This window comes from Paroedura picta, chromosome 4 (genome assembly GCF_049243985.1).
Source record: "Paroedura picta isolate Pp20150507F chromosome 4, Ppicta_v3.0, whole genome shotgun sequence".
In the NCBI taxonomy this organism is placed as follows: domain Eukaryota; kingdom Metazoa; phylum Chordata; class Lepidosauria; order Squamata; family Gekkonidae; genus Paroedura; species Paroedura picta.
Genome location: NC_135372.1, coordinates 114,201,439 through 114,226,022, shown reverse-complemented (window position 1 = coordinate 114,226,022; position 24,584 = coordinate 114,201,439). Strand labels below are relative to the sequence as shown.

At 43.1% G+C, this 24,584-nt stretch overlaps 1 protein-coding gene across 3 annotated transcripts; it reads left to right on the top strand.

Moving 5' to 3' along the window:
• The first annotated feature begins 37 nt into the window (after positions 1–37).
• GSS (glutathione synthetase) lies at positions 38–24,584 on the top strand. 3 transcript variants are annotated; one of them, XM_077335258.1, is made up of 13 exons: positions 38–206; positions 5,465–5,624; positions 6,975–7,120; positions 8,764–8,839; positions 9,550–9,689; positions 14,953–15,069; positions 15,301–15,381; positions 17,329–17,406; positions 18,357–18,423; positions 18,940–19,134; positions 20,281–20,362; positions 21,539–21,728; positions 23,116–24,584. In XM_077335258.1, exons 2-13 carry the CDS (start codon positions 5,496–5,498, stop codon positions 23,237–23,239), a joined length of 1,425 nt encoding a protein of 474 aa, XP_077191373.1. In that variant the 5' UTR covers positions 38–206; positions 5,465–5,495; the 3' UTR covers positions 23,240–24,584. The 3 variants fall into 3 exon arrangements, with proteins under 3 accessions (XP_077191373.1, XP_077191372.1, XP_077191371.1); XM_077335257.1 differs by lacking the exon at positions 38–206 and adding an exon at positions 341–456; XM_077335256.1 differs by lacking the exon at positions 38–206 and adding an exon at positions 3,458–4,827.

Sequence of the window (24,584 nt, the reverse complement as noted above, 5' to 3'; positions counted from 1 at the left end):
CCTTTTGGGAACTTGGTCCACATTATCCTGGGTGGTTCAGTGACAGAGGCTAGGCTGAATTCAAACCAGCCAATGAGGTGCAGGCAAACAACAACTCCGCGATCTCCGAAATCCTCCACGTTAAACCCATGATCGGCGATCTCCTGCCCCTTCACCCACACACGCTCAGCCCGCTCTCGAGGATGGCCCCGAGCACCATGCACGCGGTAAAACCTCCGTGGCCAAAGGATCGCGACCGAGCGCGACCCGCCTTCTTTTCTCGCATTGGTTCCACCCCTCCGGGAGAAGGCCCTGTCTCTGCGGCTACTGATCAAAACTCCTGCCACTCAGCCGAGAAAGACGCCTCCGCCCGTTGATAGGCTGTTAGCCTAGCCAATCCCGGAAGGCGGCGTCTGGCTCTCCGATCCCGGAGAGTCAAGCGGTCACGGTCGGGGACTTGCACGAGAGTGGTTCCAGGTACCCGGATATAAGTGCGACGGGTGGGAGGCGGCCGCCGGCTAGTGTCGGTCTCCTTTCGGCGGCTGCGTGGGCAGTTTTGAGGAGGGGGCCGCGCTCTGAGGGGAGGCGGGGGGGGGTCCTCTGCGCAGCCTGCTCTTCGTGGGGCACACGGGTGCCACTCTGCCCCGCTCGCGCCCCTAAAGACCGGGGGGAGCCTGTGCTGCCTTGGGGGGGGGGGAGAGGGAAGGGAGGGCTGGGAAAGGGGGCCCGTGACTAGGAGGTAAAGGTCGACATAGCAATGCAAGGACGGGCCACAGATTTCCTGAGAGGCTGCGCGAACGAAGCTGTCAAAACGCTGTTTTAAAGTTGTTGTTTTTTAAGTTATTGCTATTAGTTATTGACTGCTGGTGGGGAGCGGCTGGGAGGCTTTAGAAAGTAGTTTTATTGATCGAGAAAGAAGGAGCCAAGTGCCTAAACGCAATTTGTGTCCCAGATGGACCAAAAATGACTCAGCATTTGCTTTGCAGTTTGAGAAAAAAACTTCTTTTGAAGCGCCCCTTGACTTTCTTTTCGGGGCTTGCCTGAAGCCTTTGCGAGTTTTTGCAAAATAAAACAAAATTCTGGCCATGCTTTTACCCCATGAGTTGACGTTTCTCCCCCTTTCACTGTTCACCTGTACAAATATTGTGAGGAAAAATGCATAATGGAGATGTATATTGAAATCACATTTATCTCCCAGGAAATAGTGTGCACTTTTAGAAAAAAAAGATCTCCCTAGTTTATAGAAGGAAATGGTACAGGAGGCAGGGAGTGGCAAATACCTGTGTCATAAAAGCAGAATACATGTTCCTGTTACTTTTAGCAGTTATTGTTTTAACTTGTCCAGTTAAACGACTGGATCCTTTTTGCATGCAGTTGTGATTATATAGGTAAATGGCCTCATTGAGCTGTCAGCCTGAAGAAGCTCTTCTCATCTAACATGATCACTGCTTTAACTGACAAATCAAGAGCTACATCCTTGGGGGCTTAATTATTCTACTTGTTAGCACATGAATAATGGTAGCGTATTCATGCTTCATTGCTAATGCATCGTAGTTCTACCCAAGAGATACAAGCGTTAGATATGCACTGGAACGACATTTAAAAATAAACAAGAATTGACAGAGCCCTTTGACATGATTAGGACATCAACACAATCCTTCCCCCCCCCCCCCCCTGCCTAGCAAGACTATATTAACCTGTCCAATATGAACAAACACAGGAATCTCACTGTGTTCTGGGAGCTCATACTAACTATGTTAACTGCTGGATGCAGGCAGGTTATGCAGACACAGCCTAAAAGTTGCCACAAAAGAACAGCATGATAAATTGATGACAGTGTGACATTTGCATTGTGGCTCCATTCATACAAAACAGAGGTGTTACTGGTGGGTGAAAGGCTTGACCCAGGAACAGGAACATCTCTTGTTTGATGAGCTTCCCACTCACCCTAAAGGAGCAGGTTCATAGCTTGGGGGTGCTGCTTAACCTGGGCCTCCTGTTGAATAAACGGGGCAGCAGTGGTCAGGGGTGTTTTACCAGCTGTGATCACCAGCTGTGATCCTTCCTAGGTGGAAAATACCTTATTGGTAATATTCAAAATATTTTATGCCACCTTTCTACACATATGGTGTTCTCAAGGTAGCAAAAATGAAAATATTTGAACACTAAAACAGCATTTAAAAGAATGTATGAAATTCCATAAAAACACAGAAACTCACACTGTACATGCCCTACTAACATCTAGGTTAGATTACTGCAATGCACTGTACGTGGGGCTGCCCTTGAAGACTGTCCATAAGCTCCAGTGAATACAAAATGCTGTATCCAGAATGCTGACTAGAGTCTCACAAGGAGCCAAATCACTTGAATCTTGTTCCATGTACACTGGCTCCCGATTTGCATCCAGGCCCAATTCAAGGTGATGGTGTTGACCTTCAAAGACCTAGATATCTTGGGGCCAGCAAACTTTAAGGACTACCTTCTGTATGAACCTACCCATCCACTCTGGTCATATCCAAAAGCCTTTTTCCAAGCACCCCCACCATCTGAGGGAGATTCATCTGTCTCTCTCTGTCATTTGCCAGCCAGCAAATGAAGATCTTTGTTTTATTGTGGATCTTATTTATTTATTTATTTATTATATTTATATATCGCCCTCCCCGGAGGCTCAGGGCGGTTTACATTGAACTTATGAACAATACATGAAACAGTCTTCGTTAGTAATCATACAATAATTAATAACAGTGGTTGTAACAGTATAACAATATAATATAACAGTACAACACTGCAACAGTGCAATGGCACAACAGGTCCAGAGCGCTCTGGTGGAGTTCTAGGAGGAAGGGGGGAAAGCGGGGGCCCTTCTTGGTTGTACTGTGTTCATATTTCTGTATGTTTTTATTGCTGAATATTTTACATACTGATTTTTAAATGTCTTAATGTTCATGGCTTGGGTACCCTAGTTGGTTGGAAAAGTGACATAGAAATATTGTAAATAAATGAAACTAAACAGCAGAGTGCATGTATCTCATGTAGAATCATAGGGTTGTAAGTGGCCATAGAGGCCATCTAGTCCAACCCCTTGCTCAATGTAGAATCAGCCTAAAGCCTCCAGGATAAGTATCTGTCCAGCCACTGCTTGGAAACTGCCAGTGATGGAAAATATTTCTTCCATTATTTTAATTAAAAATAAAGCATACATACAGAAACTCCTCGGGGACTGGGGCGGGGGGGGGCAGAAGCTTGCAGTATGAGTATCTGATTCAAGTGGGTAGCCGTGTTGGTCTGAAGTAGCACAACAAAATCAGAGTCCAATGGCACCTTTAAGACCAACAAAGATTTATTCAAGGGGTGAGCTTTCGAGAGCAAAGACTCTTAGTCTTAGTTTGAGGAAGAGTGCTTGTATTCAAAAACTCATGCCGTGAATAAATCTTTGTTGGCCTTAAAGGTGCCACTGGACTCTGATTTTAGTATGAGTATCTGTTTCCACAATTCTACACCCCTGCTTACAAGATGTAAAATCAATGTATGTTTATTGTATATATATTTATCTAGTTCATACTGCATTACTGTCTGCTTTTGTGAGTTGGGTATAGAGGATGGATGGTTGGCTTCGGATGAGCAATAGCCAGGTTAATCTCTTACTTGGCCAATTTATTTATTACTTATATTTCTATACCCCCCCCCCCCGAGGCTCAGGGTAGTTTACATAAAACATTGGGATATTACAGTGTAAATTAACAATAGAAGAAGAAGAAGAAGAGTTGGTTCTTATATGCTGCTTTTCTCTACCCAAAGGAGTCTCAAAGCGGCTTACAGTTGCCTTTCTTTTCCTCTCCCCACAACAGACACCTTGTGAGGTGGGTGAGGCTGAGAGAGCCCTGATATTACTGCTCAGTCAGAACAGTTTTATCAGTGCTGTGGCGAGCCCAAGGTCACCCAGCTAGCTGCATGTGGGGGAGTGCAGAATTGAACCCGGCATGCCAGATTAGAAGTCCACACTCCTAACCACTACACCAAACTGGCTCTCATCAAACATCAGAACAACAAACATCAGAACAACAATAACAATGGATACCTGGGTGTAAACTGCACGGAGCTTTTATTCCAACCCCAGATCGATTCAGTCCCTGCCCTCTACACAGAATGCGATTTCCGTTTGGATTTAGGGCGATTTAAATTTTCCTTCTGCAGCAAGAAGGATTGATCCGGAGTGACCCTACCTTCATTGTGCGATATCTCAGACTGCTTTTAATCCTCAATATCCACTGGGAAAGAAAGCTCCGTGGTAGAGAACCTCTGATAGGCTACACCTGGTCATGTGACAGGCTTGCCTTAAAGGAGAAGCCCCTAATTTCTCTCAATTTCTGTCGGTACTGGATTTTTCCTCCCTCCTCTGCCTTTTTCGATCCTCTCCCCTACCCCTCCAAGAAAAGAATGAGGCTCCCTGCCTGGCTCCTCTCCCCCCCCCCCCTTCAAGAAAAAGAAAGAAAGAGGCTTGGCTTCCTCCCCCCTTCTGAACTATCCTAACCACGTGCAGAAGACTTTCCTGTTTCAATGGGGGGGGGGAGGAAGAATCGAGTTCAAAGCGATCTGAATTCAACAGGATTGACAATGGAATAAAGAAAATAAGTGCAGACTCTGCCCAGGACTGAAGACAAGAATTACAGCATTTCATAATAACTGCTTTCACTTCTAACCCTGATCCTGTAGGTGATTGATTTGAATTATGATAGTGGAGAGGGGTTTCTGGGGTGCCCAGCAGATGCTGTTGGATCGGTCAGCCTCAACCATATGCCTGGTGAAGGAGCTCCTTTTTGCAGGCCCTGCAGAACTCTGGGAGTTCAGGCAGGGCCCTGATCTCTTCAGGAAGCTCTTTCCACCAGTTGGGGGCCAGAACAAAGAAAGCTCTGGCCCTTGTTGAGGTCTGACGTGTTTCTTTGGGGCCAGGGACCCCCATCCAGTTGGACATGGCAGAGCGTAGGGCTCTTGTGGATGTAGGCAGAGAGGCGGTCTCTCAGGGGCCCGGTGTATAGTCTTGAAGGTGATTACCAAGACCTTAGGTCTGATCCAGTCAATCCAGTGTCACTTGGGCTAACTTGTTTTACAGACTGACTTAGAATATAAGCATCGTGTCAGGTGTATAATGCAAGTGTATCAAATATATAGGTACAAAGTTCAAAACTAAGGTGATATGGATTCCCCCCCTTTTTTTTCATCATTTATCTGTTCAAAATAGCTTACCAGATCACAGTGGGGGGATTCTGTGCAAGGATTGTTGAAAAGGATATATTTATAGGATATCTCCATTGCCAAACCTGTTAAGTTCTGTTAACGACAAAAGAAATTCCAGTTTCCAGTGGACATGTTGTCTGCCTAAAAATTAATTTTCCTAATTCTAAGAACAAAGAAAGCTGTAAAAAATTATTTGCAAGGTAGAGCAGAGCTATTCTCATGCTTTGTGATTCTGGTTCTTTGTTTTCAGTTGTGTAGAGACTTCTTCCTTAGTCTTTGTAATGACTGCTCTTTGGGAAGATATTTTGCATAATGACCAGCTCATTCAGTCCGTGGCCCCAATTGCAGTGGACGCAGCACTACTTGAAGGTGTTCTAATGAGGACCAAAGATGACCCCAATGCATCTGATGTAAGCTGAAAACTAGATTCCATTCAAATGCTTAGACATGTCTAATTTTATGTACCTTGAGATGGGATGAAAAAGAAGGAAAGAGACAGTGAGGCCTATTCCGCACCCAAGAAATAAATTGAAATGCTTACCTCATGCAGATGCCATATTTTTGGCATTTTACATGACGTCGCCAACATCCAGTGTCCAAGCAGCAAACCGGTAGCTACATCCTCCATTTTAGAGCGCTACCTGGGGAATTGCATAAATTGGATTCCCCAAATTATGTAGCACTAGCCAGAGGAGAGCAACCAGCAAGCAACAAGCCAAGGAAGCCAAAGTAGCGCTATCTCAGCCTCCAATGCCCCCCTTGCACCCACCTCCCTCTCCTTTCTCCTGAGAACTATGTTTTTGTTTTCTTTTGTAAACTGCCTGGAACGATGAATAGGTATTAATTTGTGCATGCAAAGCAACCTCCCCACACACACACTTAAAACACAAAGCATACCTCTCTAAAGTCCCGCCCCCCCAAAAAAAATCGGGCACAAGATTAATTTTTAAAAGCTTCAAGGCTCATGATTCCAAAAGGGACATTAAAAAAAGCACTATGATTAGATGCATACGTGTTCCAATGGAGAAGTTATACTTTAAAAAAATTAACTGGCATTGCAGGCTCTTTAAAGCATGGAGAAAGGGGATTGGCTGCCTGGCTTGATTGACAGGCGGAGCAGAGTCGCATGTAAAGCGCGTTGCTCTCTTCCGCCATTTCAAGCAGACATGCAGAGTGCGAGAAGGCAACAGAGGAAAGTGAGAGAGCCAGAAAGTGAGGAATGGCCGTAGGCAATGTGCGGAACTTCCCTCTGTGTTCCAGCCCACTATATCAGGCTTTCTATTTCTAATTTAAAAAAAAAACTGGAAAGCTGTGTTAATTATCTTAGATTCAAGTGGGTAGCTGTGTTGGTCTGAAGTAGCCCAACAAAAATAGAGCCCAATAGCACCTTTAAGACCCACCATGATTTATTCAAGGCATGAGCTTTTGAGCGCATGCACGCTTTCTCAGACTAAAGTCTGAGACTAAAGTTTCAGGAAGAGTGCATACACTCGAAAGCTCATGCCTCAAATAAATCTTTGTTGATCTTAAAGGCGCCATTGGACTCTATTTTAATTATCTTAGTTTATGTAAACCAACATTTTATTTCCTTGGGCTCCTCTCTTGTTTTAATCCTATGCTAGTAAGACTGGTTACTGCTGCTGTGGTGATGTCTGCCTCCAGGGCTCAGGATTTGTAACACCACTGCATGTGTTGCAAATTCCCTGTGCAAAGGGAATGAGAGATAGTAGTTGATACATTCATTACTATCTCTTTAACAGGTTGTGAATTATGCTCCCTTTACACTGCTCCCATCTGTAGTATCAAGCAGCCTCCTTGAGCAAGCCTATTCAGTACAGCAAGATTTTAATCTGCTTGTGGATAAAGTTAGCCAAAATACGGAATTCCTGGAGTCCACTCTTGCCAGGTATATATATCATATTATATTTAAATAATATATTGAATGAAAAGCTTCCATTAATCGTATACATTTTCTTGCACTTACTGTTTTATTTGTATTTCTCAGTCCTGCATTCCTCCGTGTCTTCCAGTCATTCACATACTTGCCTTCTCTTGAAAGGCATTTAACTTCTTGAACATAAATGGCTGGAAAATAGAGGGTAATTTTCTTGCCTCCTTAGGTAAAATTTTGTCAAAAGACATTCAACCCGTCATATAGTTATTAAAATGCTAGGTGTATCCTAGAAGTTTAGAAAGTGATTCAGAATACATTAATGTGCTTAGAGGGTAAGTGATAACATCATCATCTATGCTCCCTCTTCCCACTCCTCTATATAGTAGGTGTTTTTAGGGGTTAGGGGATTGATGACAATTTTATGGTGTGTTATGTCCAAATTGGTTTGTTGGGTTTTAATGGGGTCTACTGGGTTTTGACAAGTTGTAACCTGCCACGAGCCGGTCTAGGAGTGGCAGGTAATAAGCCTAATTAATAATAAATGAATTCTATAGAGCAAGTCACGGTTTAAACAATAACAAACTACCATATATACTTGCATATAAGCTGAGTTTTTCAGCCCTTTTTTTAAAGCTGAAAAAGTCCCCCTTTGCTTATATGCAAGTATTTTAAAAAGCTGCCAGAAAGGAGGGTGGGGGTGGGAGACAAGTATACTTGCCTGAAGAACAGAAGCAGGAACAAAGCAGCAAGCCCGGGAGGGACATTGGGAGGGGAGAGAAGAGCAGTGTCTGCCTTCCCCCTCAGTGCCATAACGAGGCTAGCACGTGTTCCAGGAAGCTCTGCAGGAAGCTCTGAAGACTCTGTCTCAGAGGGAGAGCAGAGAGCAGAAGGAAGAAAGGAATGAAAAGTGGAGGGAACAGAAGGAGCACAGGATTGGATATAAAAAGGCAAGATGGTCAGAGGGAAAGAGGGAGGAGGAGGGGAAAGAAGGAGGCGGAGGGTGGGAAGAAAAGTGAAAAAAGATCCTGGCCAGAAAGAAAGGGAAGGGGGAAAAGCCACTATCCATACACCATCCTCAGCTTATATGCGAATCAATAAGGTTTCCCAGCATTTTGTGGTGAAATTAGGTGCCTCGGCTTATATGCGGGTCGGCTTATATGCGAGTAACTACGGTATATCGTCCTGGGACTCTTACCTGTCATTCAAGGAGACTTTCATTGTTCACCATAATTTGTCATTGTACCTGAACCACAAACTATGGTTTGTTTTTTACCCTACAAAATAAGATTCCATTCCAGAATTTAGAACTTTAATTTGTAGAGTACAGAGACAACCATAGAATGTAGTTTGGCCAGAATGTCAGTGTTGGGAGCTGGATATCATGGCACCCGAACCATACTTCTCCTAATACTGTGATCCCATCATTTATGTCAAGACCATTTGAATTCTTGATACTTGCTGCTCCTGCTCCCTAGGTCACAGCATAGATTACATCTTCTTGCCGTTGCTACTGAGGTTAGAACTTTGAATTTTTTTGGCAAAAAATATTGTTCTTTTGTCAAGTTTTTAAAACAAGAGATCATTTAGATAACGTTCTTGTTTTGTCATAGCCGTCTTAAATGCAGCATATGATCTTCCTCTTCTGTCCTTCCTAGTACTATCAAAGTGGATAACTTCACAGCTCAGCTTTTTAAAATCTACAGGCAAGTGCTGAAAGAAGGAGTTACTCAGGTATGCCGTATAAAAGTCTTTCTTGCTAATTTTCTCCTTAATACATTATAATTGTATAATCTGTAAGACTTGGCTTTATATCTAAATTGTTTAGTTGATTTAGGTATGTCTATACCCAGGGTAGCAGCCAAGACAGAAGCTACTCCCACTGATCTAATTCTAACCCCATTAACTATTTCTAATGGGCACTTACACAGCCTTCTGATACAGTAGCTTTCTTTGCTGTCTGGATAAAATATAAAATCTTTTACTTAGCACTTTTGACGCATTATATTGCCAGTGTAATTTTCACTTGAACGCAGAAGCATCTGTATCTGTACTATAAATAAAGCCAGAGAGGGATGGTGGGAGGAGTTGGGATTCATCACCTAACTGTTTGGGTCCCTGGGAAGTCACTTGCCCTGGAGCACCAATCGGGTAGGGGATGGCCCACTCCTAACTGCCTCCACCTCCCTGTTTGGAAGTGCCTACCAGAGCTCGCCCCTGCCCTGACCAGCGTGGCCGTGGCCTGGCAAGGCATTGCCAGGGCCACCGGGGGGAGGGGGGTGGATGGATGCTAGAGCTTTTCTTCTAGTTGTGTTATGTTTCCAGAAAGGCTAAACCCCGAATATGTGAATCAGCTGGTTGTTGTAGCAGATGCTAGTTAACAAATACAATTCCAGATAGAGTGCTTTGTGATGCCTGGCTACACCTCTTTCTGTCTCGTTCAGTCGGTGGTTTTAGGAATCAATCGCTCTGACTACATGTTTGATCATGGTGCAGACAGCACTCCAGCTCTAAAGCAAGTAGAAATCAATACCATTGCTGCCAGCTTTGGAGGACTTGCATCACGGACTGCTGCGGTACATCGGTATGTTGCCAGCAAACTGGGAGGCTCTTGTTGCAATCCTAAATACAGTTATACCCCTCAGATTTAGAATCATAGAATCATAGAATCATAGAGTTGGAAGGGGCCATACAGGCCATCTAGTCCAACCCCCTGCTCAACGCAGGATTAGCCCTAAGCATCCTAAAGCATCCAAGAAAAGTGTGTATCCAATCTTTGCTTGAAGACTTCCAGTGAGGGGGAGCTCACCACCTCCTTAGGCAGCCTATTCCACTGCTGAACTACTCTGACTGTGAAAAACGTTTTCCTGATATCTAGCCTAAATCGTTGTACTTGAAGTTTAAACCCATTACTGCGTGTCCTCTCCTCTGCAGCCAGCAGAAACAGCATCCTGCCCTCCTCCAAGTGACAACCTTTCAAATACTTAAAGAGGGCTATCATGTCCCCTCTCAACCTCCTTTTCTCCAGGCTGAACATTCCCAAGTCCATCAACCTATCTTTATAGGGCTTGGTCCCTTGGCCCCAGATCATCTTCGTCGCTCTCCTCTGTACCCTTTCAATTTTATCGACGTCCTTCTTGAAGTGAGGCCTCCAGAACTGCACACAGTACTCCAGGTGTGATCTGACCAGTGCCGTATACAATGGGACTATGACATCTTGTGATTTTGATGTGATGCCTCTGTTGATACAGCCCAAAATGGAATTTGCCTTTTTTACCGCTGCATCACACTGCCTGCTCATGTTTAGTTTACAATCCACAAGTACCCCAAGGTCTCGTTCACACACAGTGCTACCTAGAAGCGTATCCCCCATCCAGTAGGCATGCTTTTCATTTTTCTGACCCAGATGCAGAACTTTACACTTATCTTTATTAAATTGCATCTTGTTCTCATTTGCCCATTTTTCCATTGTGTTCAGATCTCGTTGAACTCTGTCTCTATCTTCCGGAGTATTTGCCAGTCCTCCCAATTTGATGTCATCTGCAAACTTGATGAGTAGTCCCTCCACCCCCTCATCTAGATCATTAATAAATATGTTAAAAAGTACCGGGCCGAGCACCGAACCCTGAGGTACCCCGCTACTCACCTCTCTCCAGTCTGATGAAACACCATTGACAACAACTCTTTGAGTGCGGTTCTCTAACCAATTCCCTATCCACTATCTGAAAATCCAGATTGCAGTCCTTCAATTTATCCATCAGAACATCATGGGGAACCTTGTCAAAAGCTTTACTAAAATCCAAGTAAATGACATCAACCGAATTTCCCCGATCCAGCAAACCTGTTACTTGGTCAAAAAAGGAAACCAGGTTGGTCTGGCAGGACCTGTTGGAGACAAATCCATGCTGACTTCCTTGGATCATCAAATTGTCCTCCAGATGTTTGCAGATCGCTCCCTTTAATATCTGCTCCATTATCTTCCCCACAACAGAGGTCAGACTCACTGGTCTGTAGTTTCTCGGGTCATCCTTCCTCCCTTTTTTGAAGATCGGAATAACATTTGCTCTCTTCCAGTCCTCCGGGACATCTCCAGTCCTTAAAGAGGTTCCGAAGATGATGGACAAGGGCTGTGCAAGTTCTCTGGAAAGTTCTTTGAGTACTCTCGGGTGCATTTCATCCGGACCAGGGGATTTGAACTCATCCAGTGCAGCTAAATGCCTCTCGACAACCTCTCTATCCATGTTAACCTGCCACCCAGACACTGTCCTTTGGCTATGGCCATCTCTAGATGTGCCTAAACACTTTGACCTGTGGGAAAAAACAGATGTAAAATAGGCACTAAGCCTTTCTGCTTTCTCTGCATCTTCCGTTAGAGTTTGTCCATCCGCACCCAACAGTGGGCCTATTGCCTCCTTTACTTTACGTTTGCTCCTCACATAACTGAAAAATCTTTTCTTGTTACAGTGGTCTTCCCTGGCCAATCTTAGCTCACTCTCAGCTTTGGCCTTTCTGATGATTGATCTACAGTGCCTAGTAACCTGTAGGTACTCTTCTTTAGAGCTCTGTCCTTCCCTCCATTTCCTGAACATTTTCCTTTTCTTTCTTAGTTCCTCTTGAAGTTCTCTGTTCATCCAAATAAGCTTCTTAGAGCTTCTGCAGTGTTTTCGTCTTTCTGGGATAGTCATTGATTGAGCATGCAATAGCTCCTGTTTGAGTAGCGCCCACCCTTCGCATGCTCCCTTCCCTTCCAGCATTCTAGTCCATGGTATGACACTCATCATGTCTCTGAGTTTATTAAAGTTTGCCCTACGAAAATCCAACATCCGCGTCTGGCTACAAGCTTCCTTGGCTCTCCATCTCAAAAGGAATTCTATGAGGACATGGTCACTTCCCCCTAGGGTCCCCACCTCCTTCACCTCATCCACCAACTCTTGCCTGTTGGTCAGTATTAAGTCCAGTATGGCTGAACCTCTTGTGGGTTCATCTACCATTTGATAAATGAAATTGTCAGCCAGGCAGGTCAGAAAGTTACATGACTGAGGACGCTTCGCAGAGTTTGTTTCCCAGCACACATCTGGGAAATTGAAGTCACCCATGATGACAAGGTCCTGCCGCTTGGATATTTTCTCAAGCTGCTCACAAAGTGCAGCATCCACATCCTCTCGTTGGTCAGGCGGTCGGTAGCAGACACCAACCACCACACTGTTTGTTTTCCCCTCGCTTATTTTCACCCAGATGCTTTCCACTGTAGATATGCTCTCCTTCACTAGAATTTCCTGACAGGTAAGCCCTTTCCTCACATACAGTGCCACTCCTCCACCTCTTCGATCTATTCTGTTTTTTCTGAACAGTTCATATCCATCCACCATTATATTCTAGTCATCAGAATCATTCCACCAAGTTTCTGTGATGCCTACTAGATCATACCTTTCCATCAGCATGAGAAGTTCCAGCTCTTCCTTTTTATTGCCCATGCTTCGGGCGTTAGTATAAAGACATCTGAATCCTTTTACTTTTGGTTCCCTATGAGCTGGCCTTGCCGGTTGGGCTGCCTCCGATTGTTTTCCTTCCATACACTCCCTATGTTGATCGTCTCCTTCCCGTAGTGGCTTTAGTTTAAAGCTCTCCTGATGAATCTCCCCAGGTTCCTGCCAAACACATTCTTCCCCAGTTTCGATAAGTGCAGTCCATCAGGTGCTAGTAGGCCTTCCTCAAGAAAGCCTATCCCATGGTCCCAGAAACCAAATCTCTCCTGCCGGCACCAACTACGCAGCCAGTGATTCACCTCCATTATCTTCCTCTCCCGACGCATTCCTCTTCCCTTGACAGGCAAGATTGAAGAGAATACCACTTGTGCTCCCATTTGCTTGAGCTTCCTCCCCAGATCTTGATAGTCTTTTTTAATAGGAGCGATGGTATTCAGGGACATGTCATTCGTTCCCACATGGACCATCACAAATGGGTAGCGATCCGTAGATTTGAGGAGTTTGGGCAGCCTTTCTGAAACATCTTTAATTTTCGCCCCTGGCAAGCAACACACCTCTCGGGTTAGGGGGTCGGGCCCAGCCACATGGCGATCCATTCCTCTTAGCAGGGAGTCTCCAATTACCAGTACTCTCCTTTTTTTTTTCTTCTCAACTCCATTTCCTTCTGTCCCCGTGGCCTCTTCCCTTTGTCTTGGACTTTGTTTTGGGACCTCCTCCCTTGTTGACCCTTGCACCTCCTCTGCAAGGGCCTGAAATCTATTCTGGAGCTGCAAAGGCCCCGAGAACTGTCTTGCCCTTCGCCGTTCAGTCTTTTTCCGAACTGCCTGCAGAGGCTCCCTATTGTGGTCAATCTCCTTATCCTCTTCAGGACTGGTTGTATTGTCTTTATTCCAAGTTGCAGAGCTCTGGACTATGAACTCCTCCCCTTTCTTACTTTGGGTCAGAGTAATAATTCTGTTTTCTAGTCCCCTAATCTTTTCCTCCAAAAGTCTTACCAGCTTACACTTGGGGCAGCTGTAGTCCATCTTGTCTTCTGGGAGGAAGGCAATCATGTCACACTCACTGCAGATGATGGGATGAGTGTCCTGGAGGTCCATTGTAATGTCTAGGCAGTGGAAGTACTAGACAAATATAATCTACTGATATAATCTACTGATTCTAATTGCTCGGCCAAGAACCCCAGGCGAAGAGCCACAGGCCAAGAGCCCTTTGTCTCTTGGCTCGCGCCTCTGGTGAGGAGCAGCCCTTTTTAATCCTCCCAACAATTACCCAGCAATCACCTCACCCAGGCAGCACAATAGCCTCACCTGGTCAGCAGCAACTCTCCCCAGTAGCTCTCTCCACGTGCTCTCAGAATGGTGTAACTCTCCTTAGGATTGCATCATGCTGCATATTCTCAGCAATGCAGCTTATTGTTACTGTACAGAAAATCCTATCCATGTCTTACGTGTCCATGTACTTTATTTAAAAGGTAAAGGTATCCCCTGTGCAAGCACTGGGTCATGTCTGACCCTTGGGGTGACGCCGTCTAGCGTTTTCATGGCAGACTCAATATGGGGTGGTTTGCCAGTGCCTTCCCCAGTCATTACCATTTACCCCCCAGCAAGCTGGGTACTCATTTTACCGACCTCGGAAGGATGGAAGGCTGAGTCAACCTTGAGCCGGCTGCTGGGATTGAACTCCCAGCCTCATGGGCAAAGCTTTCGGACGGCTGCCTTACCACTCTGCGCCACAAGAGGCTCATACTTTATTTACCTTATTTAGTCAGGGACTAATACAGTGAGGGGCAATGAGGAAGATCCTGAAGCCCCTCCTTTCATCCACTGGAAATCCTGCTCAGTCACTTTTTTAACTTCTGAGGTTTCATCTACATATTTTAAAGTTTTTGACAACCTGGTACATAGTTCTTAAAACTGAAAACTGAACTTCTCAGAATGCTGATGCCAATTCCTTTAGTGCAATTGTAGAAGACCTGTGTAAAATCAGTCCAGAATATAGGAATCTGAATCTTCTTGGGTCATTTTATGATTATGTTTGCACAAATAACTATTATCTACACACACATGCATAAATTGCAGTTGGAACTGTCCATGGACTTATTATATCCATACAGTATTGATGATTATTTAGAGCATTTAAATAACCCTGGACTAAAATGACCCTGGTCATTTTAAAAATGACCCCGGACCATTCTAAAATGACCCTGCATTAAAATGACCCTGGACCAGTGGTCATACTCTGAGAACAAATACTCTGTTATATACTGCACTCTTGAAAGTTTTTCTTGGTTAACTACAAAGGTTATATACATTAATTGTACTCTGAATTGTTGTGTTAAATATATTTGCTTCACTATCACAGTCACGTGTTGAATGTTTTGGGGAAGTCCAAGGAAGCTTCAAAACTCCTGACCAATAATCCATCCAAAGGAATCTCCATGGGCATTGCAAAAGCTTGGGAACTCTATGGTTCAGATAGGTAAGAAAGATCCTGTACTCTCCTATGTGCACCTGCGTAGCAGATACTTAAGCATATATCCTCACACAGTGCTCCAATGTAACTTCTAGAGTAACGAGGAAAGGGACATCTCTGATATTTATTTTTCCTGCCTTTGCCCCCCCCCCCCTTTAGCTATGATCGTCTGTGTACATTGCTTGTGTTTCTCTCCTGTTTTTCACACAAAAAAAGAGTGATGCATGTTTGTTTCAGGGCAGTGGTAATGTTCTTGGTTGAAGAAACTCAGAGGAATATTTTTGACCAACGCTGTGTAGAAAATGAGCTGTGGAAGAGGTAATTGTCTAATATAAGAAGATGTGGTATTTTAGACAACCTTTTAATTAGTCCCGTAAAGTGGATCTATGTCTTTCTGTGTAGCAACCCTTAACTCTCCCACGGAAATTGATAAGTTTTCTTCTGCCTGAATTGTCCACAGTGTGATGCTCATATACATGTAAAGTCACTTTGCAATGGAAAAAACTTGCTTTTTAATTTTCTGAATAGAAATGCACTGTGTTTCACATATAGCTGCTTCTGTCTTACTATACTTAGGCACTAAAATAGGTGTCCACAACCTTTTTTAGCCTGAGGACACCACAGGGTGGTGGGTATAAGTACAAAATGGTTTCCATGGGCAGTGGAGCCAGCCACAAAATCCGAGGGAGAGAGGTTATCCATAACACTGATAGTAGGGTTTCAACATTTTAAGCAAAAACTGTGTAGCAAGATGGCTTTTTAAATTAATCTGTTGTTTAAACATGTTTTCTTGCATATACAAAGTTTAAGTATATGTAGTGAATTAGCTATAAAAAAACCCCCTCAAATGGCAGAATCTGTTTTCATTTTATGCAGTTATGCAGAGGGGGGAGGGAATGCTGTTTTTTCCCCACCTGTCTCTACATGAACCCTTCTCTCATGTGCCTAGCCATTTTTAACCTTATTTATAACAGTGACAGTTGGTGCTGAAGCACTGGTGAGAGCTCCTCACCCATGTGCACAATGAGAGAGACTCTGGCCAGATGTTGAGAAAACATACATGATTTTTTTAAAGTGACTGAACTTTGATGTCGTGATTTTATTATCAAGTTCCACCAGAATTATCAAATCAAAATACATTAAAAGTGGGAAGATCTGATGACCTCTACTTTACTTGAACTTCTGTTGAGAAGTGCATTAAGCACTTTTACTGTATGGCCAAATTGTGTTAAATTGTAGTCAAGTCACACTGGGTTTTAGAATATCTGTCTGCTGTTTGCACTGAAAGCCACTCTTTGTATTATGCCGTTGTGAAGGTTGGGGCCTTAAATGATGTTTAAACAGAGGTAACATAATACAAAGCTGGACCATGCCTCCCCCTGATGCAGCTGGACCATGCCTCCCCCAGATGCATTACAGAAGATAATTTAGGAGTGCTGATAGCAGTTAGCAGCCAAGTTTTCTAAGCAACTAGATGCTGACACCACAGTCTCCTGGCAAAGGATTTTCTTTCAGCCCCCTGCTCTAGAAGCAAAATCCTGTCCTTTTAATTATTTTCTCCTATACTCACTCAAAAGGCAGACTCTGGGACCAAAAGTCTTTTGAGGCAGAAAAAAACAGGTCTCTTGCCCATCTTTCACAGCCGTAAATGTCATAAATTCAAGAAGCCCTGCCTGGCCCTGTCCACTTTTGGAAAGGTTCTAGAGCAGTGGTCCCCAACCCTGGTCCACAGCCCGGTGACCGGTTCACGCATGCGCGTTTGTGCCATGTGTGGCCGCAAATGCACATGCGCGGCACTCCTGTGCATGTGCGTTTGCGCCGCACATGCGCGTTTGCGGCCATGCATGGTGCAAATTCGCATGCACAACATGTCCGTGCGTGTGCGGGAATGCTGCGCATGCGCGCCATGCGCGGCCGGGCAATCACTCTCCCTGCCGCCGCCGGTCCGCAACCTTAAAAAGGTTGTGGACCACTGTTCTAGAGGACTCCAAGATGCCCAGGGGTGCCATATGTTGGGGGCCTTTGCTCTAAAATATAGTACAGTTACAACAAACTTGACCACTGGAGTTAGGTTTCAGTTTGACCATTTTTGCCATATTGTATTAGAGTAGTACTGTTGTTTATAGTACTATTGATTCTTTTAACCCAATTGTTTTGATTCTGCACACCTTCCCCAAAGTCATTTTTGAGCTCTTGACAGTTATAACTTGAAGATATCCATCTTTTGTTGTAAATTTCATTTCCTTTGTTACTTGTTTCCTAAAGGAATATCCGGGTGATCCGGCAGAGGTTTAAAGATGTGTTTGAAAAGGCTTCTTTGGATAATGACAAGAGGTTACATATGTAAGTATTTCTCATAGATCTGCCATTGAGTTGGACAAGTACACCATGCACACTTGTGAGCTTCTGCCATTTATTGTGTTGCCACTTTGCCAAAAATAATTTAGTTCCGGATTTTTGCAGATGTTCAAATGTGGGCTGTAATATTCCAGTGGTTAGATAAAGTTTCTTCCCATACCTTTTGCTATACTCCCACACATGCAACTGAAAGCTTATGTATATTTTCTCAAATTCATCAATACCTGCACCTATAAATAAAACAATTATACAAGCCCTGTATTAGTTCAAGAGGTGATCACTTTCCTATAATTGTGTGAAATTTTACTTTGTATACAGTTGGTGTGAGGTTAAAATGGGAAGGGAACTATGTATGTCCCCCTGAGCGTTTTAGAAAAACAGCAAGATAAAAATCAAATAAGTACAATTGCAAGGTATTTCTCAATGAATACCAGAAATGTCTATAGGATGTATTGCAATTAATCCATTATGGAGTTTAATTTCAAAACAGGAGACTTGGCAGTTTAAAGACTAACAGCTCCCCCCCCCCCCAGCATAAGCTGCCATGATGGGAAAGAGCCCACTTCAGAGCAGCTTATGATGGAATAAAAATGTTGTTTGTCTTTAAAACACTATAGGACTGATGTTTATTTTTGTAACAATATACTGAAATGGACTCCTATCGAATCGATTGTAAGGATCCTTCACTTATCCCCCCACTCCATTGAGCAAAATTTGTTTATTCAGTGCAATATTTATACCTTGTTCAAGTCTGAAGCCTTCTTCCAGCCCAAGAGCCCTTCCTTAGACTTAAGTGAACCTTCTGTTGGACAATGACTCTGTAAACTGGAGGAAGGCTTCTTGGAGGGTTGCTGATCAGCTATACGTATTATGGGCCATGTTGATATGTTAGTGCAAAGGTGAGGTTGATTTTGTTTTTAATTGTCTAATTCCAGAGATGGGGAGGAAGTTGCAGTAGTATACTATAGAGAAGGTTACGTGCCAAAGAGTTATAATAAACAGGTTAGTATTATTGATTTGAATCTTTAATTGCATTAGATGTGAACCTGTCACAGGCAGAGTGAAGTTTCCAGTGTAAATACAATAACTGTATTTGAGAGACCGCCTCCCTGCCTATACTCCCAAAAGAATTCAGCCTACCTTGCTCGATATTGCTGCTTCTGACTGGGCGTTATAGGCAGCGTTATAGGCAGAGTAAAAACTGCTACCTGAGAGCCTTTAACTAGAGGTGCTAAGGATTAAACATGAATCTTGTAGCATAAACTACAGGGTGCTCTACCACCAAGCCAAAATCCCATCAGATTATTCTGGTTGGTTCTTTTTTCTCTTGGAGCATTTTGTATTCCGGAAAGTTCCACAGCGTGTAATTAAATAAGTTAGCATTGAGTGCTGAATGTTAATTTCTGCTTGGCAATGTGCAGTTGTCAAATATCAGTGGTTCTAATTAAAAACTCCTAAAAAAGAATAGATGCCTACTCTGGAAACTCGTCTGAGATTAAATACTTTTCTTGCTCTAAGAACTGGGAAGCACGGTTGTTGCTGGAGAGGTCCAGAGCGGTGAAGTGCCCTGATATTGCCACACAGCTTGCTGGGACCAAAAAAGTTCAGCAGGAGCTGAGCCGACCAGGAACACTAGAAAGGCTGTTGCCCAATAAACCTGAAGCAGTAGCTCAAATAAGAGCAACATTCACTGGCCTCTACTCTCTGGAAATGGTAAGGAATGGTGTTTTGTCCTAACTGTGGTTTGCATGTGTACTGCTGCCATAGTACATTTACAGAGATGTAGCACAGTAGGAAAAGTGTATAATATTTCAATAAAATAAACTCCTGTGTATTGCAACATTGGATTATTTTGTTTAGAAAACTGTCTTTATCATGCAATAGAATTCTGTTATTGGAAGTCAGTACTGAGAACAAGAGCCTCTTGTGGCACAGGGTGGTAAGGCAGCAGAAATGCTGTCTGAAGCTGTCTGCCCATGAGGCTGGGAGTTCAATCCCAGCAGCCGGCTCGAGGTTGACTCAGCCTTCCATCCTTCCGAGGTCGGTAAAATGAGTACCCAGCTTGCTGGGGGGTAAACGGTCATGACTGGGGAAGGCACTGGCAAACCACCCCGTATTGAGTCTGCCATGAAAACGCTAGAGGGCGTCACCCCAAGGGTCAGATATGACTCGGTGCTTGCACAGGGGATACCTTTACCTTTACCTTACTGAGAACTAGTTATACCATAATAAAATATTTGGGGTCTTTGTGACAGACCCACACAGATAGGAGCCCAAAAGAAGCTCTATAGGAGCATGGAATCCCTAGTGGGAGGGGACACTCCTGAAGGGGGAGTGGCCTTGGGGGGTTCTAAAGGAGAGAATTCAAAAGGGCAGTTAGGGAGAGTGGGAGTTAGGAAGGCAGAGAGAGACTTGGCATTGAAAAGAGCTGAAGAGGTGATTTGGTGGAAGACAGGATATTCTGGGCCAAAGAAGATTGTGTTGCTCCTGAAGACAGGGACTGTGGCTGCCTCAGCTCTCATAGGGAATACGGGTTACTCATGGGTTTAAGGAAAGCCCTACTCTCTGACAGAACAGACAGCTGAATCTGAAACCTCAGATATGGTTCTTATTGAAACAAGCATACAGTATGATTTATATGCATTATATGAAATAACAGCCTATAACGACATCTATGAACTTATTTCTGAACCTTTCTGTTGAGCAGTTCTGTAAACAAGTTGAAGCTGAGAGTCGCAAAAGTTCCCTTCTTCTCAGAGACAAAAGCATCCAGGGGCCAGAATAAGAATTTCACGCAAACATATTGAGAAAATATCTATCCTAAATGGAGGAAAACGTTAGTCTTCTTTTGTTCCTCAGGATGAAGAAGGTGATAAGATGGTTGCCATGGCTATAGCTGATCCAGAGCGGTTTGTTTTAAAACCCCAACGGGAGGGAGGAGGTAATTGATTCTGGTTGTGTATGATGAGTCCAACTGAGGAACTGAATATTATCATTAACCAGAACCTAGGAGCACCTATTGTGATGTTCTCTTGGCTTATCTAGGTGATAATTCCTCTTTTCATAAGAACAGAAATAATGTATTATAGACAGAAATAATCTTCTCAGCTGTGGAAGCAATTGAACAGCATACCCAAAATTATTATTGATTATCACAAATATTCTTAATTATAAGTTGCTTATTAAGTGTGAGTATATATTCCAGGAGTAGCCCATGCTGCAGATTTTCTCTCCTGCCTAAGAGACACTTTAGTCATCTGTTTCTCTACTCTCGTGAGAGTCAGCTGGAACATAGCAATGCTTGTTTTTAATATGATCATTGTGAAGCGCTGTTTCTTTAGTATTAGTATTAAGTACTGTTGATGCTGAACAAGCCATCATAACTCATACCTTATTTCCTTCCATGTAAACATATAGCTGGAGAACTCTTTTTATAGTCTCTGAATATTTAGTATCAGGCATAGATTTCGTGACTTCAGAAGCTTCTTAAGAACGGGAACGTTACCTAGCTTTGCTTTCTAAGTTGGTCACAAACATGAACCAGTGGAGAATTTTCCCTGTAGAGTTAAAGCAGCTTTAGGTGTTTTTGTCCTACAGTTGCATTTTACCCATTCCACATAATCTGTAAAGGGTGGTCTATGCAGAAGTGCAAACTGTCTTTTGTAGTACTTTTATAAATTGTGCTCCATCATAGGGCACACGAAGTAAGTTCTCTGTCATAAAGAACTTTTCTGTAGTGCAGTACATCCTTTCCAAAATCCTGCACAATTTGTTCTTTGTTCCAGTGTCTTTTGTGCATAGTATGTTCTTTTTTTAAAGAAATGTAGAATTGGGCCAGATCAGGGGAGTGACCCACTAAATAGTGAGGTCACACCTTCCCTATTGGGGAAAAAGGGGTCCTCGGGCTTCTAATGTTGCTGTGAAATGCTCCCAGTGCCTAAATTTGAATGTGGAAATTGATCTCTCGTCTTGACAGCAGTCCCCATAATAAAATGATAGGCTGCCTGCTGGCTACTTATATTGTGGATGGCGGTGGGGGGTGGGGAAGCAGCTTCGGGGACAACTGTATCTGCAGGTTGTTTCATTTGTATTAAGCTCTCTGCTGTTACTTTGCCAGGGAACAATCTGTATGGTGCTGAGCTTAAACAAGTCCTAGAGAAGATTAAAGACAGTCCTGAGAGGACCTCTTACATTCTCATGGACAAGATAAAGCCTCTTCCTGCTTTGAATTATTTGCTGAGAGCTCACAGTCCACTGAAAATATCAGAATGTGTATCTGAATTGGGCATCTTTGGTGTCTACGTCCGGTAAGAAAGCATCTTTTTTTTATGGACTAAATCAATCAATTTGATTTTTCCATTATTATTTGTATATGTCTGCTGCTTTTCAAAGTGCAGTGAAAAGTGCATTCATTTCCATTGCATGCTGGTTAAGTTCTATGCGTACTCCATGAATGCAGAACATAGTACTAAGTAGTAGCTTGAATCCGTCAATGGACTGCATATGGTAGAATGGATGCTTTTTAGGATACTTTAGCTAGGACTTGGAGTATTTTTTAAAATCTGAAATGTTATTATAGCTCTTCATTGGATACTAATCCCCAACATATAAAATAGTAATGCCACAACAGCTAGTATAAAGTATCCCCCAGGGATCTGTCGCTTCATCGTGATATTTCTCATTTGTGAAGCCTTTGAGATCACCTGCAGTTTCGGGGTCAAATATCATTAATATGCTAAATTATGCATATCATTAACAGTTTTAGCGGTATCCAAAGTAGAGATTGTGGTCAAGAGAACGTGAGGCTTGAAATTGAATCAGATGTGAGGGGTGAGGGTTTTTTTTGTCAACAGTAGATGGCACAATTGGGGCTAAATTGCTGTTTTTTTAGTGGGCCATTTTAGATGAAGGCTTACTGGCCACTCAAGTGTTAATTTTTTCAGCATTTCACCCTAAGTTTCTCTTCCAGAAGATCAGTCCAGAGGCAGCCCACGTCTGCATTCTGGCAAAATGTGTCTTAAATAAGGGGGTAACTGATAATGGACTTTGCTGAAGGGAAGTGGAGTTGCAGCATGAGAAAATGCTGAGAGCTGGTCTTTCAAGTATATCCGTGTCAGCTTATTTGGGTCTTTAAATGTGAGCATCAATGCTTGATTGAATTGGACTCAGAAACTAATCAGCAGCCAGTTAAGGACCCTGAGACTAAGAGTGCTATGGTCCTGTCAGCTAGCTAGCTCCCCCCTCCCCCCCATTAACAGCTGGGCTCCAGCTGCAGCTTCCAGCTTTGAGGGTACTGAAACATAAACCAGCACATTCAGATCAGATATCTGGAAACCGAAAACCAGTTTCCTAACTAGATGTAGCTGGGGTAGGGAAGCATTTTTCACTGCCCCAGCCACTTGTTGGTCCAACAAGACCCCCAAGCTTTTAAGAGGTGTGTAAAAAATTGCACACTCTTGATAGAATTTGTTTAAAAGCATTGGCCTTTCCAGCTAGCACCAAAGAGGCTTCATCTGGATTCAACTTCATTTTGTTCTCTCAGCCATTAGACCATCATATTCATTTTGTACTTCTGAAGTTCTGTGGAAAGATGAAGAGCAAACAAATGCCATTTTACTGCATCATTTTAGTAGAGATATTCAGTTTTAAGCTTTGTAATATTCTTATTCTGGGTCCCCTTCCTCCTTTTTGCAGGCAAGGTCATGATCTCATAATGAACAAACATGCTGGTCATCTCTTGCGGACAAAAGCAGTAGAACATGCAGATGGTGGAGTAGCTGCTGGAGTAGCTGTTCTAGATACTCCCTACGCGATATGAAAGTGCAGTACTTCCTCATCACCAGCATCCTCACTGTGCTTCAATTGAGACCTGTTTCTTTTAAGGGCATGATTGCCAATCAGATCTACACTTAGAATCTCTCCCTCTGTCTTAGCACTAAGGCAAAAAAGGTACCACAGTTGAACTGATTTTCAAGTAACCATTTTGTCTCTATTTGACAGTAATGACATCCATTTGACCTTCGCTTACAACTGCTTCCCACTTGGTGTACCTCACGGGCCTCTGACCTTTTTTATTTTTTGGTTCTGGGATGGACAAGCTGATGTTCTGATTAGATATTACTTGGATAAGACTGCAAAAATGTAACTAAATGCCCTGTTCCTCAAGTGCCTGCTAAAAGGATCATGCATCTGATTTGATAATTTTCGATATTTATGCCCTATGTGGAGGCACTGGAGATTTTCCTGGACAAAATGGATTGCTCCACATTGTACTACTTCTTGTTCTCACATTCCTGTTGAAGACCACCATGACTACAGTGCAACTAACAGTACAGTTTTCAGTCAGTGCCCCTTTAGTCTCCTAAAGATGATTAAACATATAGTATATACCAGGATTTTAGTCGGTATTTCCGTACTATTATGCAATAAAACAGTGTGCACTTTAGGGAACGAGGGCTTAAATCAGAAAATGACCCGTTAAGGCAGCCCTCACAATGTCTGTAGCCAAAAGAGGCCCCAAGACTCTTTAGTTGTAGTTCACAGTGAAAGTAGTAGTTAAAAATTCACGTCTTGTCATTTATCCTGCGCCATTTTGATAAGTGAATAATCAGTGACCAAAAATATCTTTACTGCTTAGCTTTAAAATAGACATGAGGTGTACTCAAGTTCATATGTATTATATATATAAAGCATTCAATCTTCTTTTGAAATAACCCAATTGATTTACATTAAATTTCCAGAAACTTTAATGAAATGGAACATGAATTTCTGAAATTTGGGAGAATCCACAATATATGTATCTGTAAATCAAGGGGGGAGGGTGTGATGCCAAAAAAGCACAATTTTAATTCAACTGCTAGTTTTGTACCACAGGTTACTTTGGAATAATCACTTATCAAGTAATTTAAGCTGCTTAAATTGTGATGGTTTATACAACTTGCAATGCTGTTCAGGAAAAAATATCTGGATTCTTTATGTGAAAACTATGTCATCAAACCTTCAAACCTATGTCATGCACAGAGAATGTATGTCTTTGGAGAGGAGAGGCTTGGGCAATAAATATGGCTTAATTAAGGACCAATGAATAGCAGTCATGACAAAAACATCACCAGTAGCTCAAATGAATTTCAGTAATAAAAGGGCTCAATACCTATTGGAAAATA

Coding starts and splice junctions, on each gene's coding strand:
- GSS (XM_077335256.1), top strand. CDS start 4,709: ATGATAGTGGAGAGGGGTTTCTGGGGTGCCCAGCAGATGCTGTTGGAT. Junction 5,625..6,974: donor ATGACCCCAATGCATCTGAT/GTAAGCTGAAAA, acceptor TCTCTTTAACAG/GTTGTGAATTATGCTCCCTT. Junction 15,382..17,328: donor GAAAATGAGCTGTGGAAGAG/GTAATTGTCTAA, acceptor TGTTTCCTAAAG/GAATATCCGGGTGATCCGGC.